The sequence below is a fragment of the Mustelus asterias genome, unplaced genomic scaffold (assembly GCF_964213995.1).
Source record: "Mustelus asterias unplaced genomic scaffold, sMusAst1.hap1.1 HAP1_SCAFFOLD_1335, whole genome shotgun sequence".
NCBI classification, from domain to species: domain Eukaryota; kingdom Metazoa; phylum Chordata; class Chondrichthyes; order Carcharhiniformes; family Triakidae; genus Mustelus; species Mustelus asterias.
In genome coordinates, this window is record NW_027591280.1 from 48,474 (window position 1) to 66,457 (window position 17,984).

Genomic DNA, 17,984 nt, shown 5'->3' on the forward strand with positions numbered 1-17,984 from the left:
TCTCATTCCCAGTGCTTACCTTTCACTCTGTTTTCCAATACGCTCCTTATTTTTCTTTACAGAAAGTAAATGAAATCGCAGACAGTGGGAACCTCTCGGACTGTTCCAAACTTCTCCTAAATCTGGTGATACAGAAAGGCTCTCGGGCTCTCAGGGTGATGTGGAAATCCTTTGTGGAAATGCACCGTGGGTTACCCAAGTTGGAGAAAATACTGAGAGAATTACCGACACTTGGTACAGTAAAATTGCGCAGTGAATTAAACATTGCAGATTTTTCTGATATTGCACATAGCTGATTTCATGATTGTAATTCCTTTAATCAGGTCCTGATGCATTTGTTTACATGAACATCCCACAAGGTTTATCGGAAGTACCCAGTAACCTAAAAGGTAAGTGATGACAGTGAAGATTGCAAACTAATTATTTCACTTCTCAGAGTCTGAATAATTAGTTGTCAGAATTTGGGAATCAGAAAATCGAAGTCTCGGAATCAGGGTTAAATATTGTTTGAATTTGTCGTCCATCCTCATCTGTTCTGCATAGGTTCAAGTTTGCAATTCATACGACCATACACATTAGGAGCAAATGTTGACCCCCCGGTCCCTCTAAACTGCTCCACCATTGAACAAGTCCATGGCTGATCGCATCACAACCTTCACACTGCATTCCTGTTTTTCCCAATCATCTTTCGTCTGTTGTGCTTTATATTTTTTCACTTAACCAACTCTGAATTACCAGAACCTCATTTTCTTGTTCTGTGTATTTTCCACCATCGTCCATAACTACTTCGAATGCCTGAACTTCACTGAACCGTCCCCAAGTTTGCTTTTTCAAGTTTATTCTTTAAATAGTTCAAATCCTCAGTTAACTCATCCATTTCGGGGGATTAGCGGGAGTAAATATGTGGAGTTACGGGAAAGTGCTTGGGTGGGATGTCCTGTTGGAGAATCGTTACAGACTCGATGGACCAGGTGGCTTCCTTCCCCACTATCAAGGCTCTCATTGTTAGCATGCTCGTAATGTCTCTGTTTTGCAACTCATAAACACCCTTCAACTTGTTCTGAATGTCAAGTATGGAGAGCTCGGCGAGCCTTTGTGAGGGTGACCATCAAAGCTAATGAGTGCTGCTTATTGTGTTGCTGTTCTAAATCGTGAATTACCTTTTTGCATTTGATCAGTTTAATTTATTCTTCTTCCTTTTGGAACAAGTAAATGATATGATGCGGTCCCTTAAATGTTCCTTCACGCTGTTTCATAGAGTCAGGGACAGTATTAAGTTATAGACAACGTTGTAATTATTTTCCCATCATCATTTAAGGAAGATGCATTCAAACGCCATCTCTTTGGAGTAGATTTTTGACCCAGGTCACAAGTCTATGGATTTATGATCTGAGAGAGTTATAGCGAGAATGTCACTGTCAATGATTCTATGAGACTCTGACTCAATTGTAAATAAATAGTCAATGCGAGAGTGAAAGCAGTGAGTTTTGGAGTAAAATATAAAGTCTCTGTTAACTCTCTTGTCTAAACAAGCTTCCATATGTCCAGCAGCCCAGATTCAGGAACATGATTGCTCAGTGATTTGCTTATATTGGAGCAGGGGTTTGATGATGCTGAGAGCCAGTCTCCCATTTGGGACAGAACACAATTCGAATCTCACCCAATAAGAACAATCCTGTACTTTTAGCTGAGATAAGTTTGAAGATTGTTTTCATGAATTGTGGGTCATTCTCATTTGGGGCACATGAATGACAGTTCCGTGCCTTCTACTGTTCCGTTATGCAATACGAATTTGCCTTCATTGTCCGTATGTTGTGAGTGGACACAAAACTTCACCAGTCTGTGAAATAAGATTGTTAAACCCCTTATTCCCCCTGATGGGTGAGAGGAAAAGAAGACCTGGTTTGTCCAACATCTGCCCAGCTACTATGTTCTTTATCTGACAAATGTGTTTCCTTTAAAAATACAATTTTGCAGCTTTGATGTTTCAGCTCGGAGAGCATTTTTCCCTGAAGAGGTTTATATTACCCTTTTACATTCTCGCGAATTACCTTGAACACATCCATAATAATCTGCATTTAATTGATCTGACCGGAGTATCAGCTGGGCAAGTAGCCTGACATCAGAGAAGAAAGCTTTGAGAGAGGGGGGAAGGAGAAAAATAAAGAAAAATGTACTGCCAATACAATGGCTTTTACATGGTTTACTTGGGATCACTGTGAGATAAAAACTGTATACATAAAACGTTTAACTGCAAATTTGATCCATTTCCAAGTGCTGAAAACCAAATGTGCTTAAACCAACAAAAGTGGCTCGCTATTCAACCCATCAAATGTCTACTTGAGTCTCATAACTATAATTCTCCAGAGCAGATGTTCCGACTCTGAAGCCGACAGCTCCATTGGTGATAAGCCACATGAGTTAACGCTCCCGTCTAAATAAGCACAGCCGTGTCCATGGATACGGTCAGCTGAGACTGCTCCACCCTGCCCATCAAAGTGTTCATATCCCCACCCGTTATGTGAACTGGCTAAAACTTTCTGAACATTACTGAATAAAGCAAAGTGCAGATAAAAAGTAAATCTCTGCCACTTGGAAAATAATATCAGCAAATAACATGCGATGTGGTGCAAAGTTCGCTCCAGCTGCTTACCCTCCAATCGGCTCGCACTGATGCCCAGATGTTGCAAACCCTCTGCAGCCTCCAATGCAGATGAAAAGGTTTTGCTTGCATCCTTGAGGTGGACTCTCCGCCTCACCGGGCAATGTTTTGAAACCTTATGCTTTTCTCCCTAAGCTGCTTTTTAATAGCTGTATAATCACATGTTTACCACTCCAGATGTGGCGAGTCATCGTTATGTAGCATGAATCGCCTTCCGTTCAATTGGAGATTTTTCTCACCTCAAGCCTTCGTGAGAATATATTCTTGTGTCCGGAATCTGAGCGATTTTACCACCGGTTATCTCAGGGGTGTATTAGTATTCAACGGCTTTTGCTGCAACGATCTATGAACCCGCTCGAGTTGTAGTAGAACATCGACTGGCAGTTTCTCCAGGTCATTGAAAGAGCTTTTGACCAAATGGATAATGTCCCCGCCTTCGGAGTTTTCTGGCACCCCATAAATTCACAGGGGATTTAGTCTCCTGAATTTTTCGAGGTACTCATATCTGTCCTCTAACTGCCTATTTCGATAGAGTAAATGAAAGAGGAGTTTGTCGTTGCTTATGTTGTTATCCTCAAACTTTCTCATTCTGTTCTCAGACTCCAGTAACTGCTTTGAAAACCCGCTGACTGTTTGTTCCAGTTCTGAGATTGAGTTAATGCTTTTCTCAAGGACCTCATTTACGGAATTTCTGAATGTTTTCAGTTCAGGAAAGTGCTCAGACCAGACCTTTCCATACCTGACTTTTCTCAGATCAATCAGCATGGGGTTCAGCTCAGACTTCTCAATACCGCATGTGGTGCTCAGGCAGCCCTGATGCTGCCATGCGGAGAGGGGTGCCGAATTCTCACTTCTTTGTTTCAATCTTCCTTAAACACTTTGCATTCTTCTCTCTTCTGTCTCATAGTTTGGCTCTTGTGTCTCAATCTATAAGTGGTAATTGTTTGGAGGTTATGTAATAACTGGATGGTGGTGGATCTTTGTTCGGCTTGAACAGAGAAATACGCAGTCGGCAGCGATTAATTTCTCCAGCTCCCTCTTGTGTCCAATTTCCCCACTTTTCGAAGAACTTGGTCTGTCAGACAACCCTTGCAATTTTAAATGTTTCGCGAGACTTTCAATAATTCCACCTTTCCTTTCCCCGACAAGTCACTCTCATTCCAAATTATCTGCCAATTCAGTTAACTAAGTCTTAGTTACTTTCTGTAAACCCATCAGTGTTACACCTTCCATTTTCAGGAACGTCTTAGCAATTTATAAACGGCATTTTGCATTCTAACTGTGGCACAATAAACAACAAAATAATTTTACCGTTCAGCATCCAGTAACTGGCCTTCCACGTGTGAAAATTTCCATTGAATTTTTACTAAGAATCCAATTACCCTTTCTCAACGTTTTGAAATTCCAGGCAGGTCCCCGCTCTGTAACAATTCCAGTCGATGTTACAACGGGATGGGATGATCCCAGAATGAAACTCTGGCTCAAAGGATTGCAACTTTTAAAAAGAAAAAAAAATAAACGTGGACTAACAGAGTCACAGAACCACTACTTTGTTTTGGCAACAAGAAAGGAACATTATTAAACAATGAAAAATGGATTACGATAAAATACACCTGTACTCCTCCTTAGGTTTCCCAATATACACACGTTTGAAGAAGAACACGAATGACAATGTACAATTGCAGGAAACTATGACGGTCTCATCAACACACAAGATAGTTTGCTATTTCTCCTCAGAATCCGCTCAGATGCTTGTCTCTTACGAGTTTCCAAACTCCACTCCCAAACAAAATGCTTCATGTCTTGCATTGTATCTCACATCGACTTTCTCGCACAAATCGTCTCCCGCACACATCCTCTCCTGGCCCAAACATCCTCTCCTGGCACACAGATCCCCACTGGCACACACGTCCTCTCTATCACACACATCCTCTCGGCACACACATCCTCTCGGGCACGCACATCCTCTCTATCACACTCATCCTCTTGGCACACACATCCTCTCCGATGTGCACATCCTCTATGCCATATACATCCTCTCCGGTACACACACCCTCTCGGCACACACATCCTCTCCGGTACGCACATCCTCTATGCCATATACATCCTCTCCGGTATGCACATCCTCTCTGCACACACATTGTCTCTGGCAAACACACATTCTCTCTGGCACACACACCCTCCCTGGTACACACATCATTTCTGGCACACACATTCTTCCTGGCGCACACATGCCCTTCTGGCACACACATCATGTCTGGCACATACATTCTCTCTGGCAAACACATCCCCTCTGGCACACACATCCTCTTCTGGCACACATATCCTCTCTGCATACACATCCTCTTCTGGCACACATATCCTCTCTGCATACACATCCTCTCCAGCACACACATCCTCTTCTGGCACACACATCCTCTTCTGGCACACACATCCACTCTGGCACGCACATCCACTCTGGCACACACATCCACTCTGGCACACACATCCACTCCGGCACACACATCCTCTCCGGCACACACATCCTCTCCGGCACACACATTCACTCCGGCACACACATCCTCTCTATCGCACACATCCTCTGTTCCACACACATCTTCTCTATCGCACACATCCTCTGTTCCACACACATCTTCTCTATCGCACACATCCTCTGTTCCACACACATCCTCTCTATCGCACACATCCTCTGTGGCACACCCATCCTCTCTATCGCACACATCCTCTGTGGCACACCCATCCTCTCTATCGCACACATCCTCTGTTCCACACACATCCTCTCTATCGCACACATCCTCTGTGGCACACCCATCCTCTCTATCGCACACATCCTCTGTGGCACACCCATCCTCTCTATCGCACACATCCTCTGTTCCACACACATCATCTCTCACACATCTCCTGGCACACACATCTTCTCTGTCACATGAATCCTCTTCTGGCACACACCTTCACTCTGGCACACACCTTCCCTCTGGCACATACATCTTCTCTGCAACTCACATCCTCTCTGGCACAAACATCCCCTCTGGCACAGACATTCTCTCTGGCACAGACATCCTCTCCGGCTCACATCCCCTTTGGCACACATATTCTCTGCGGCACACATCCTCTCTGGCACACACATATCCTCTGACACACACCTCCCTCGGCCGCACACATCCTCTTCTGGCACTCACAACTTTCCTGGCACACACATTTTCTTCTGGCACGCATATCCTCTCTGGCACACACATCGTCTATGGCACACACATTCTCACTGGAACACACATCCTCTCTGGCGCACACATTCTCTCTGGAACACACATCCTCTCTGGCGCACACATTCTCTCTGGAACACACATCCTCTCTGGCGCACACATTCTCTCTGGCACACGCATCCTCTCTGGAACACGAATCCTCTCTGGAACATGCATCCTCTCTGGAACACACAACCTCCGTGTCACACATATCCTCTCTGGCACACAAATACTCTCTGGCACACACATCCTCTCCGGCACACACATCCTCTCTGGCACACGCATCCTCTCTATCACATACTGTTCCACACACATCCTCCCTCACTGATCTTCTGGCACACACATCGTCTCTATTACATGAAGCCTCTTCTGGCACACACCTTCTCTCTGGCACACACCTTCCCTCTGGCACACACCTTCCCTCTGGCACACACCTTCCCTCTGCACACACATCCTCTCTGGCACACACACTCACTTCTGGCACAGACATTCTCTCTGGCACACACATCCTCTTTGCCACAGACATTCTGTCTGGGGCACACATCCTTTTCTGGCACACACATCCTCTCTAGCGCACACATCCTCTTCTGGCAAACACATCCTCTCCGGCACACATCCCGTCTGGCACACATATTCTCTCTGGCACACACATCCTCTTCTAGCATACACATCTCCTCTTGCATACGCATCCTCTCTGGCACAAAGGCATCCCTGGCGCACACATCCTTTCTGGAACACACATCCTCTCTGGCACACACATCCTCTCTGGAAAACGCATCCTCTCTGGCGCACACAACCTCTTCTGGCACACACATCCCTCTGGCACAAACCCTGTCTGCACACACATCTTCGATGGTACATACTTCCACTCTGGCACTCACGTCCGTTCTGGCACACACATCGCCTCTTGCGCACATACATTCTTCTGTTGATTCCTTCACAATCTCCATCACTTTCTGTCACACTCTTTCACTCCATAACTCATTCAATCACTCTCTCTGTCACATCCTCAATCTCACACCCATTCACACACTTGCAAACTCTCTCACTCACTCTTTCACACTTTCCCACACACCTGCATAACCTCTCTCACAGATTATCTTTCTCTCTCAAACTTTCTCATGTTCATTCTCTCACATCGTTTTTCATACTATGTTTCTCACCACTTCTAATTCACACCCACACATTCTGCTCACTCACTCGAGCTCGCACAGTCTCTCTCTCATTAAGGTATTAAAGATCCACTTGTCCCGTAAAATGCTCTTGTCTTACCGCTATTACCCAATTATAGATTCTGACGGCCTCTGTTTATTGCTCCTGTTCCTTAACTGCAGCAGTTCTCCTGTTTGCGCAAAGTTGACCTTATTCTCATCATGCTCTTCAGACATTTCGCTGTTAGTCCCCCTTTGATCAATTGAGAATTAGCGAATTGGAGCACAATTGAGCCTCATCAAACCTCACTCTTGTTATGCAGCTTTCATATAAACACATTCCAAGCATTTCATTTAATGAGGCAAACAAGGACAGCAATTCAATTATTGCTTTATTTTACACTTCTCGTACCAACTCAAACATGAACAGTTACAACTCATTAAATCATCACTCTACTTTTACTAACTGAACATCAACTTTCAACTGAACTTTAACACTTAAACTGCACTTTAAATTTAACTGAACATCAACTTTAAGTAAACGTCAACTTTAACTATTTAACTGAAAATAGATACTACCCAGTTGAGGAAAACATTGGCCATTAAATATCCTCGATGTAGAATCTATTTTCCCCTTCTCGGAAGCATCCTTCAGGGTACAAGTCTACTTGCGATGGTCGGTCTCTTTCAGTTATCGCTGCCAAACAAAGGACTCACATGGCTTTTTATCCACAATTCTCCATTCGCCTCCGGAAGATTATCTGTCATCCAGCCAATTGTGTAACCAGAAACCGATCACATGGCTCGAACATCCACTGAAATTACTTTTGAAAGACGCCTTCACACTGAGTTCATTTTACATATCCCATGCATAGCAGCTATATAAATCAGAGACGCAGTGTTTCTGTTAATGTAAACAACTTCCCTTGTCTGGGCCAATACAGGAATTTCAGAACACAGCTCCCAGACCACAGTCTCTTCACGACAGGCACCTGGTTTTAATCGACATGTTGAAGAAAAATCCCAGCATGCTTCTCTCCCAGCGAGAATATCCTTTTAACAGTCACTGTTGCCATTATTCTTGTTAAGTCATTGTTGCAGCCTTTCTTCCTCCGCCCGCATCCTGTTTAAGCAGATATTCAAATCCATGTCATGTTACATTCGAAGTATATCGATCAGTAGTTCGGGCTTTCTTATGTACAATTACGTTTCTAACTTTTTTTCCATTTCATCTCTCCGGAATTCAAATGATCAAAGTATGCATTTGTTACTTCAGAGTCGAAAATACAACAATAATTGCAACATGCAAAGTAATTATTATCCATAGTTGTATTTGTACTTTCGCACCCCAATTCCAAAATTAATCTCACCAGTTGGTTCCGTTTTTTGCTGCAATCAGTTGCCTGGTTTTTCCTCTTTGTTGAATGACTTGGGCAATAGTTTGGTGAGTTGTATCTGTTTCTTGATCCATTGCAAGACTTTATGTAAAATTATAATGTTAGTTCCACATTTATCAACGTACTTGCCCAAAGTACTGTTTGATTCTTCACTGACATTATTGATGTTTTATTCCAGTTTATCTCTGTCGACCAGCTTGAGGTGGCCTATCCTTGATGGGATCTGGGCTTCAAAGCAAAGGATGGTGTTAGCAATGGGAAAAAATCTCACAGCCATATTCCTACTCTTTCAATTAGGTGGTAATACAATATTCCCCGTTTCCCTTATAAGGAACTTGGACACTGTCAATATCGAGGGTTCGGATTTCCATTGTACAATTCAGATGTTTGTCTGTTTTAAATCCACACAACGCTTTTACGCTGGGATATACAAGATCATACATCATAGATCATAGAATCCTACAGTGAAGAAGGAGGGCATTCGGCCCATCGAGTCTGCACCGACCTCAATCCCACCCAGGTCCTATCCCCATAACCCCATGCACTTACACTAGTTATGCACCCTGACACTAATTGGCAATTTAGCAAGGCCAATCCACTTCACCCGCACATCTGGACCGTGGAGGAAACTGGAGCACCCAGAGGAAACTCACGCAGACACAGGGATAATGTGAAAACTCCACACACACAGTGACCCAAGCCAGGAATCGAACCCGGATCCCTGGTGCTTTGAGGCAGCAGTGCTAAATATTGTGCCACCCTGCCGCCCCTCATAAGATCATAAGACCATAAGAAAAACATACAGACGTAGGTTGTTCAGCTCCTTGGGCCTGCTCAGCCATTCAATTGGATCATCGCTGATATGACATTCCTCATGTCTACTTCCCCGCCATTTGCCATAACCCTTGATTCCCTTGCTGATCAAAAATATATGTTTCTCAGCCTCAAAACTACGCAATAATCCTCCTGCCACAGCTCTCTGTGGAAAAGAGTTCCAAAGTCTCACAGCCCTGTGGGAGCAGAGTCTTTAATTGGCGCCCCTTTATTCGAAGACTATGCATTCTTGTCCTAGAGTCTCCCATGACTGGAAACATCCCCTCAGCATTTATCCTGACAACCTCCTTAAGAATCCTATCTGTCTCAATAAAATGAGTTCTCATTCTTTTAAATTCCAATGAGTAGAGTCCAAACCTGCTTAACGTTTCTTCATAAGACAATTCCTCCATAAGTTCTGTGAAATGCCGTGAATGAAATAATATATTCCTTAAATAAAGGGATCAAAAATGCTCACAGTACTCCAGATGTGGTCTCACCAACACTTGCAACACGACTTCCCTACTCGTACTCCAACACCCTTGAAATAAGGGCCAACATTCCAGTAGATTTCCTGGTTACCTGCTGCACCTATGTGCGAGATGTCTGTGTTTCGTGCTCACGTACCACCAAGATACTTTGTCTTGTGACTTTCTGCAGTTTTTCTGCATTTAAATAATACACTTTTCTTTTGTTCTCCCTTCCAAAATGAACAACTTCACATTTTCTCAAATTATGCTCCATTTGCCAACGTTTTGCCCACTTGCTTCTCCTAGAAATATTTATTTGTAAGCTATTCGTATCCATCTTGCAACTTGCCTTTCCACCTATTTTTCTATTGTCTGTAAATTTGGCTACAAAACATTAATTTCCTTCATCCAAGTCATTGTTATATATTGTAAAGATTTGCAGTCCCGCAATCCCTGTGTAAACCCACTGTTTATAGGTCACCAACCTGAAAAGGAACCCTCACTCGCGGTTTCCTGCCCATTAGCCAGTCCTCGATCCATGCCAATACACTGCCTCAAACATCATGGGCTCATATCTAATATCTTGAACATTTTTGACGTACCTTGTAAAACGCCTTCTGGAAGTCCTAATACAACACACCTACTGCTTCCCCTCTCTCCACTCTGGTTGAGAGGTCCTCGAAAAAGTGTAATCAATTAGTCAGACATATTTCCCTTTCAGGAAGCCATGGTGACGCTGTTTAATTAGATTATAATTTTACAAATCTGCTGCTATTGCTTCCTTCATAATTGATTTCAATCTTTTTCCACAATAGATGTTAGGCTATTCGGCCGATAGCTACCTGCTTTTTGCCTCCATTCCTTTTTGAATAGGGGTGGCACATTGGCATGTGGGGAAGGAGCAAGCAATTATCTTGTCTCTTTGATAGAATTCAGCTAATGTGGTACCCACCAGCTTCCCCTTCATTAACTATTTTTCCTTTAGTTCGTGAATAGCGTGATTGGCACAAACTCTGTATTTTATTCTTTTAAGGTTTTGAATTCCATTCCATAACTGCAGACAATTAAATGATGGAAAAATCTTATCATCTGTTGCAACTTCATTGTCATTCCCAATATTTAACTTTATCTTCCTATCTGCAGATCACCTCGTTCCTGAACACATAACAGCCCTAAAGTGTTATTGTAAAATGACTTTACAGTCATTAATTTCTAATATATTAGCATTTAATTAAGTATAAATTCAGCAACATATTTTTCATGCCTCTGTATACGTTAGCTGAGTATACATTAACATTACTCCGCATGCATAACACACAAAAAACTTCATATTACCTTTAGAAATTGAGGCCAAGATTCAAATTGAGCAGAAGCTGAGAATATGTTTAACTCATCACTTTTCGAAAAACAAAAATGTCTTGAAACTCAAAAAAAACATATAGACTAAATCATATTACTCCTTGTTTCTTAATAACAATTTTAAAAAATGCTTATTAGCCTCTTAAACAGTATGTAACTTCTTAAATACGAGTTGCTAATATTCATACAATCAATTTATTTAAACAGTTAAATATCCAGGGATGGCAGTTTTAAGAGAAGAGTTAAATTATCAGATACAGCAGTGCCTGAGTTGAAATGGAAGATAAGTGAATTTAATCACAAATACTTTAATTCAAAGGGTAACAAATTAGTTTAAATGTGTTCACCTTTTCTACAAAAAGACAAAGCCTTTACATCCCCAATTATCATCATGTTGTGTTAAACAATCTTGAAGTCTTGAAGATGGTCGACTTCCTTATTGTCTTGTGCTTCATGAGTTATATATTTGAAGAAAACACAAAATATACATTTGGCTTGGAGCCAAGTTAGTTAATTCCGTCCAGATACATCTGTCCATTTGAGAAAAACTGAAAGATTAAATCTGCTCTAAATAAAAAATCGCAATCCGTATATGAGATGTGCAATAAATTTAAACAGAGAATTGTTAAGTTTTTGCTCGTTGGAAATTAAAACAGAACAAAAGTTTTCAAAAGTAGTTACACCATCACTGCCCGTTAAGAAAAATACAAATAAGTTATCAGCAACCGTGCCCAGGATTAAGGAATTTCAAAGTTTTGCCTGGTTATAAATTTCATTTTTCATTCTGCTCATGACCCACATTTGATTATAAACTGTTTATTGAAACTTTTATTACAGAATCGTAATTACGGGAAACAAAACATTAAAGCTACCAAGACAGCAAAGAAAAATCCATACAAGTGTTTTATTGGACATACATATCATCGAGCATGGATGCCTCGCATTCACATATCCTCCGCACAGCATTAAACTTTGCTTTCATTCATTGTTAACGATTTATAACTGAAAGTAGAGTATTAAAATAAAATAAGGGAATAGGTTCAGACAGGAGTCATCATTCTTCTTTATACAAAAACTGCAATTATCCTCAAAGCTAAAGGTAAATTCTGAAGAAATTATAAGCAATGCCTTTCTGGTTTAATAGTCAATCTCTCTAAGCCATAGATAGTCTTTGAAGTTAAACCAAAGTGTAAATAATTATATTTATTGTCCCATCATCACCACTCTCCCGCCAAAACAAAGCAGGTGCTTTAAAAACACCTGTATCATTTTATCACAATTATCCTCTCCTGACTCAACCTATTTAAACATACAACTGCATGCATTTAACAAGAAACTTGAAACCAGCTAATGGAACCAAATCACAGAGGGTTAACCAGCACAATTCAATGCCACAGACAGGAGGCACAGATTCGCTGGCAAGAAAAATCACACGGACCTGTCACACAACACAGAAACTTACTCAAACACAAGTTTCCTTATCAAAGCATATTGTGTTTTAAATGTGCATTCAGAATGCTGTGATTCAAAGCCTTTTTCCAGATTGTTAGTTAGCTTATCCATACAGGCGTGATTTGTTTTATCTATAACCTGAGCCTCCCACCAATTTACAGCACAGCAGTGGATCGGTGTGAACCGACCCTTGCATTTGCCTCTTGCCAATTTGTTTACAACATTTCCAGGTGATGTGTGGGGACATAGTTCCTTCCCCTCCCAGTTCTGTAACATCGCGCAATCACTTGCACACTTATTTGTTTTGGTACAAATGGTCCCGTGGGTTTCTTTGCGGTCGATGTGAGGGTCGTGATCATGGGTGCAAGTGGACCTGATGGTTTCACCAAATGCACACCATATCTCCGCCCCTGTCGCTGTCTTCATCCAGCTCTATGTTCCCAAATGTGCAAAACAACCCATCATAGGCGACAGTAGCAAATTCAATAATTCAATTTATCACTGATTCCGTCTTCCCCGTGGTTCTCAAAACTGCACATCATACATTTGAGCTGATAATAGAGACGCCAATTTATCACTCTCTACGTCAGCCTCTCTCTCCTTCTGACACGTTGTGTCGTTAGACAGTTTTTGATTGTGTTCTGTGTTTCACTTCACAGTTGCCTCGATTTTACTATATTTCTGCACTATCTCCCCAAATTATTGTTAGCTGCATCCCTCTATCACAGCTCTTTCTCATTATCGTCCTTCTCACAGTGTGTAAGAAAATGACTCACCCGTGACAATTGCATATCATTATATTGTTCAACTTCTAAGGCCACATGTCAGTTTCAAGTTTTGCTTCACTAAACTTCTGTTTTAACCTTGCATTTTCCAGCTGCTCCCTCTATGCTGCCTCACAGGCGAGGGACACGGGTTCGTTTCCTGGTTTGGGTTACTGTCTATGTGGAGTTTGCACGTTCTCCCTGCGCCTGCATGGTTTTCCTGCGGGTGCTCCGTTTTTATCCGATAGCCCGAAAGACGTGCTGTTCGGTTCCTTGACTTCAAGAAGGCAGCTCATCGCCACAATCGCAAAGGCAATCGGCGACGGACAATATATGCTACCCTAGCCAGTGACATCTGGATCCAGTAAATGATTTAAAAAAACCTCTGCAAAAAACCTCAAAAACCTCTCACACAAACTCTCTTGCACAATTTCTGTCACAGTGCACTCTCTTTCTCTCTCTCTCTCACACACACACGCTGTCCCACATACACAGTTATACACATGTTCTCACATACACATTTTCATTCTCACTGTCACTCACTTGCGCACACACTCTCACACTCTATCCCTCACAGAGACTCACACACATGCACTCATACACACATTCTCAGACTCATCGTCACTCAGTCACACACAGATTCTCTGTCACATAATCTCTCGCATGGTCTTCATCTCACATATTTCTCACATACTCTCACAATCTCTTTCTTATGGACACCCACAACACCCTCATTCTTCCTCTCACACGCACTCTCTTCCATACACGCTGTGTGTTTCTCAAACATGACGTGGAGATGCCGGCGTTGGACTGGGGTAAACACATTAAGAACCAGGTTAAAGTCCAACAGGTTTATTTGGTAGCAAAAGCCACACAAGCTTTCGGAGCTCTGAGTCCCTTCTTCAGGTGAGTGGGAATTCTGTTCACAAACAGAGCTTATAAAGACACAGACTCAATTTAAATGAATAATGGTTGGAATGCGAATACTTACAACTAATCAAGTCTTTAAGAAACAAAACAATGTGAATGGAGAGAGCATCAAGACAGGCTAAAAAGATGTGTATTGTCTCCAGACAAGACAGCCAGTGAAACTCTGCAGGTCCACGCAACTGTGGGAGTTACAAATAGTGTGACATGAACCCAATATCCCGGTTGAGGCCGTCCTCGTGTGTGCGGAACTTGGCTATCAGTTTCTGCTCAGCGGCTCTGCGCTGTCGTGTGTCGCGAAGGCCGCCTTGGAGAACGCTTACCCGAATATCAGAGGCCGAAGGCCCGTGACCCGTGTTTCTCAAACACACATCGATAACTCTGTTTTGCTCTCACATTTTCTCTCTTTATCTTACATACATCGACATTCTCACTCTCACCTAGCCAGTCTCACAATATTATCCTCTCGCCTTTTCTCACGCACACTATCTCCCTCTTCATCGCTTCCTCTGTCATTCTCCCTAACATAGTCTCAAACCCTTTATCCCTCAACCTCTCCTCTGTTATTATCGCATTCTGTTTAACACCCGCAGTCTCAGGGAATTTTTCACTCTCATGTTCCCTCCCACACACTCTCTGTCAGTTGTTCTCCTTCTCTGTTACTCTCACATAATCTCACACACACTCTCTCGCACACACTCTGTTCTGTCTTTCTCCATCTCTCTCTCTCTTTCTCTGTGCACTCACTCACACATATCTATGCACACGCAAACACCCCACTCACGTGCAGTAATTGTTCCTCAGGATTCTCGCCCTTTCTCTGCCCTGACCTGAATCCTGCTATTTGCTGTCGTGATACGAGCTCTGTAAGATTCAAATTGAAATAGAAAAGTGGAGTTTTCAACACTTTGCTGCTTGTCCAATCACAGCCTCCTTTCTCCCCATATTTTCTTTATTTGTGGGCTAATTATTTTGCATGACAAATGACATGAAAGGAGAAAATTGCGGAAAAACTCTGCAGATCTGCAGAGGCAGAAAGGGAGACCGGTGTTTGGATCAGATTTGACTTCTGCAGAGCTGAGCTGTCCAGCCATATTTATTAGGCTGAATACAAACAATTCAGTGGCTGAATTTGGCCCATGGGCCATTAGTTGTGAAAGGCAGTTGTACAAAAATCTATGTTGGAACTGAACTAATGCCTGCAATATTTAATGGATTGGTCAATTTTACCGGGATGTTTGTAAAATGCCAATAGAACTAACTTTCTCTCCGTTCTTATTGAAGATCTCCAACGGAAACACAAGGAGACACTTCGGGTACAAACTGAAACACTGAGAGTGAACACTATCCTCATAAAGGAGAAGGTTAAGATTTTCCAGCTGGTTGATCGATACGCTGAGCTAACGGTTATTTCTACTGTTCGAGATCGGACACTTGTCGAACATGAACTGCTGGCAAGAGGCCGAGACCATGAAGAATGGAGAGAGAAACATCTCCGGAATGAACTGGAAAAAATCCGAACTGATCAATTGTTTGAGAGGAGCTTTTCCCAGAGAAAATTCAAATCTGGGAATTCAGCAGCAGTGAGCGGAGTGCCGGGAATTGGAAAAACAACAATGATACAAAAAATTGTTCATGATTGGGCCACTGGGAAAATATACCCACACTTTCAATTTGTTTTCAGTTTTAAATTCCGGGGTTTGAACACTATTAACAGTAGAATAAACCTGAGGAATCTGATATTGGATCAGTATCCTTACTTTGGGAATATTCTGGGAGAGCTCTGGAAGAACCCAGAGGGATTGCTGTTTATATTCGATGGTTTGGATGAATTCAAGGACAGGATTGATTTTGCTGACAATCGGAGAAATACAGAACCTCAGTCCATGTGCACAGATCCCGAATGCTGGTGTGAAATGTCTGACATTGTGTACAGTTTAATACAGCACAAACTGCTCCCAGGATGTTCAGTGTTAGTGACCAGCCGCCCCACTGCATTACATTTATTGGAAAAGGCTGACGTCAGTGTCTGGGCTGAAATCCTGGGATTTGTTGGTGATGAATGGAAGGAATATTTCAGCAAGTTTTTTGAAGATCAGACGGTGGCAGCAGCTGTTTTCAAACACGTGGAGGAGAACGAGATCCTGTACACCATGTGTTACAACCCTTCCTACTGCTGGATCCTCGGTCTGTCACTGGGTCCCTTCTTTACACAAAGAGACAGGACACAGCAGCAAGTTCCCAAGACCATCACCCAACTATATTCCTACTATATTTACTACACTCTGAAAAACCATGGCCGAGAGATTGAAAACCCCCGTGATGTGTTACTGAAGCTTGGTGAGATGGCCCACACAGGAGTCTCTGAGAAGAAGATTGTGTTTAGAAATGGAGATTTGATCAAGTACAAGCTGGAACCTTCCCAGTTCCTCTCTGGATTCCTGGTGGAACTTTTGGAGAGAGATGATTCTGCCCAGAGTGTGGTTTACACATTCCCACACCTCACCATCCAAGAGTTTGTAGGTGCACTCACACAATTCCTGACTCCAGATCCCGGGGAGATCGGGAAACTCCTCAGTGAAGCCCACAGCAAGGAAGATGGGCGATTTGAGATATTTCTCCGTTTTGTTGCTGGTCTCTCCTCCCCACAGTCAGCTCGACCCCTGGTGAAGTTTCTGGGTCCATTTCTTCATCAAACAACCTGCCGAGCGATTGACTGGGTGAAGGAGAAGGTTGAAGGGCAGATTGGAGACACAGAGACTGAAACTGGGAAGAGGAAGCTCCTGAACACATTCCACTACCTGTTTGAGTCTCAGAATAAAGCACTGGCTCGGAACACAGTGGGATCTGTGAAAATACTTTCATTTAGTGAACTGCGACTGACCCCGATTGACTGTGCGGTCCTGTCTCATGTCATTGGACTCTGTGATACAATAAAACACCTCGATCTACAGCTATGCTACATTCAGCGTGAAGGGTTCCAGCGGCTGGGACCCGTTCTGCACAAGTGTCAGGAATTGAGGTAACTGTTTGTTTGGTCTCGTCCCTGGTATTTTCATTGAGACGCCATTTCCTTTGTTCCAAATAAAACAGAGGCATGTTCAGTTGAGGAAGTCAAGAGGGAAACAATGTCCAATGGTCACAGAGAAAGCGCGGGAGAATGGCACAAAGTAATAATGCTCATTTGAGAGCAAATGCAGACATGATGGGCCGATTGGCCTCTTTCTGAACCTGTAGTAAATCTATGATTCTCTGATAAAACTACAGCGGTTCAAGAAGGCAGATTCTCGTGGGCAAATAGGCATCGGCAATAAATGTTGGCATAACCAGCGATGATCACGTTCCGTGAGTGAATGAAAGCATTATCGCGATACATTTTAAATAATTTGAGGTGGAAAGGCCTCGTTACTAAATTTAAAAAAAGGATATTTCACTCTCCCAACAGAAACCGTCTGATTATGTATGATGCTGGAAAGAAATTTGTTTCTCTTGTGTTCGGTACAGCTTACAGTTTGTGGTTAATTATTGTCAGGATTATTTTCCTGCACGCTGCCTCTGTTATGTATTATAGTTGGTGTGTGTCTTATCGGGACAGTGTCCTTTTATAAGTCATGTGATAACTGGTGACATCAGTCAGGGTCGCAGTGGAGGTTCAGTCTTGTATTAAACCTCACAGTGTGCAGTTATGAAAAGAAACCTCCCTTAGGTTACAGCAGCCCACGACGTTTCTGTTCCATGGTTCTGACTGCA

At 42.6% G+C, this 17,984-nt stretch overlaps 1 protein-coding gene across 1 annotated transcript in view; it reads left to right on the forward strand.

The window, feature by feature from the left end:
* The first annotated feature begins 11,514 nt into the window (after positions 1-11,514).
* LOC144488156 (NACHT, LRR and PYD domains-containing protein 3-like) overlaps positions 11,515-17,984 on the forward strand; it is a 33,020-nt gene continuing 26,550 nt past the window's right edge. Inside the window, exons 1-2 of the mRNA XM_078206176.1 lie at positions 11,515-11,596; positions 15,519-17,256. Coding sequence (XP_078062302.1) covers positions 11,515-11,596; positions 15,519-17,256 — 1,820 coding nt within the window. The remainder of the gene's footprint in view (positions 11,597-15,518; positions 17,257-17,984) is intronic.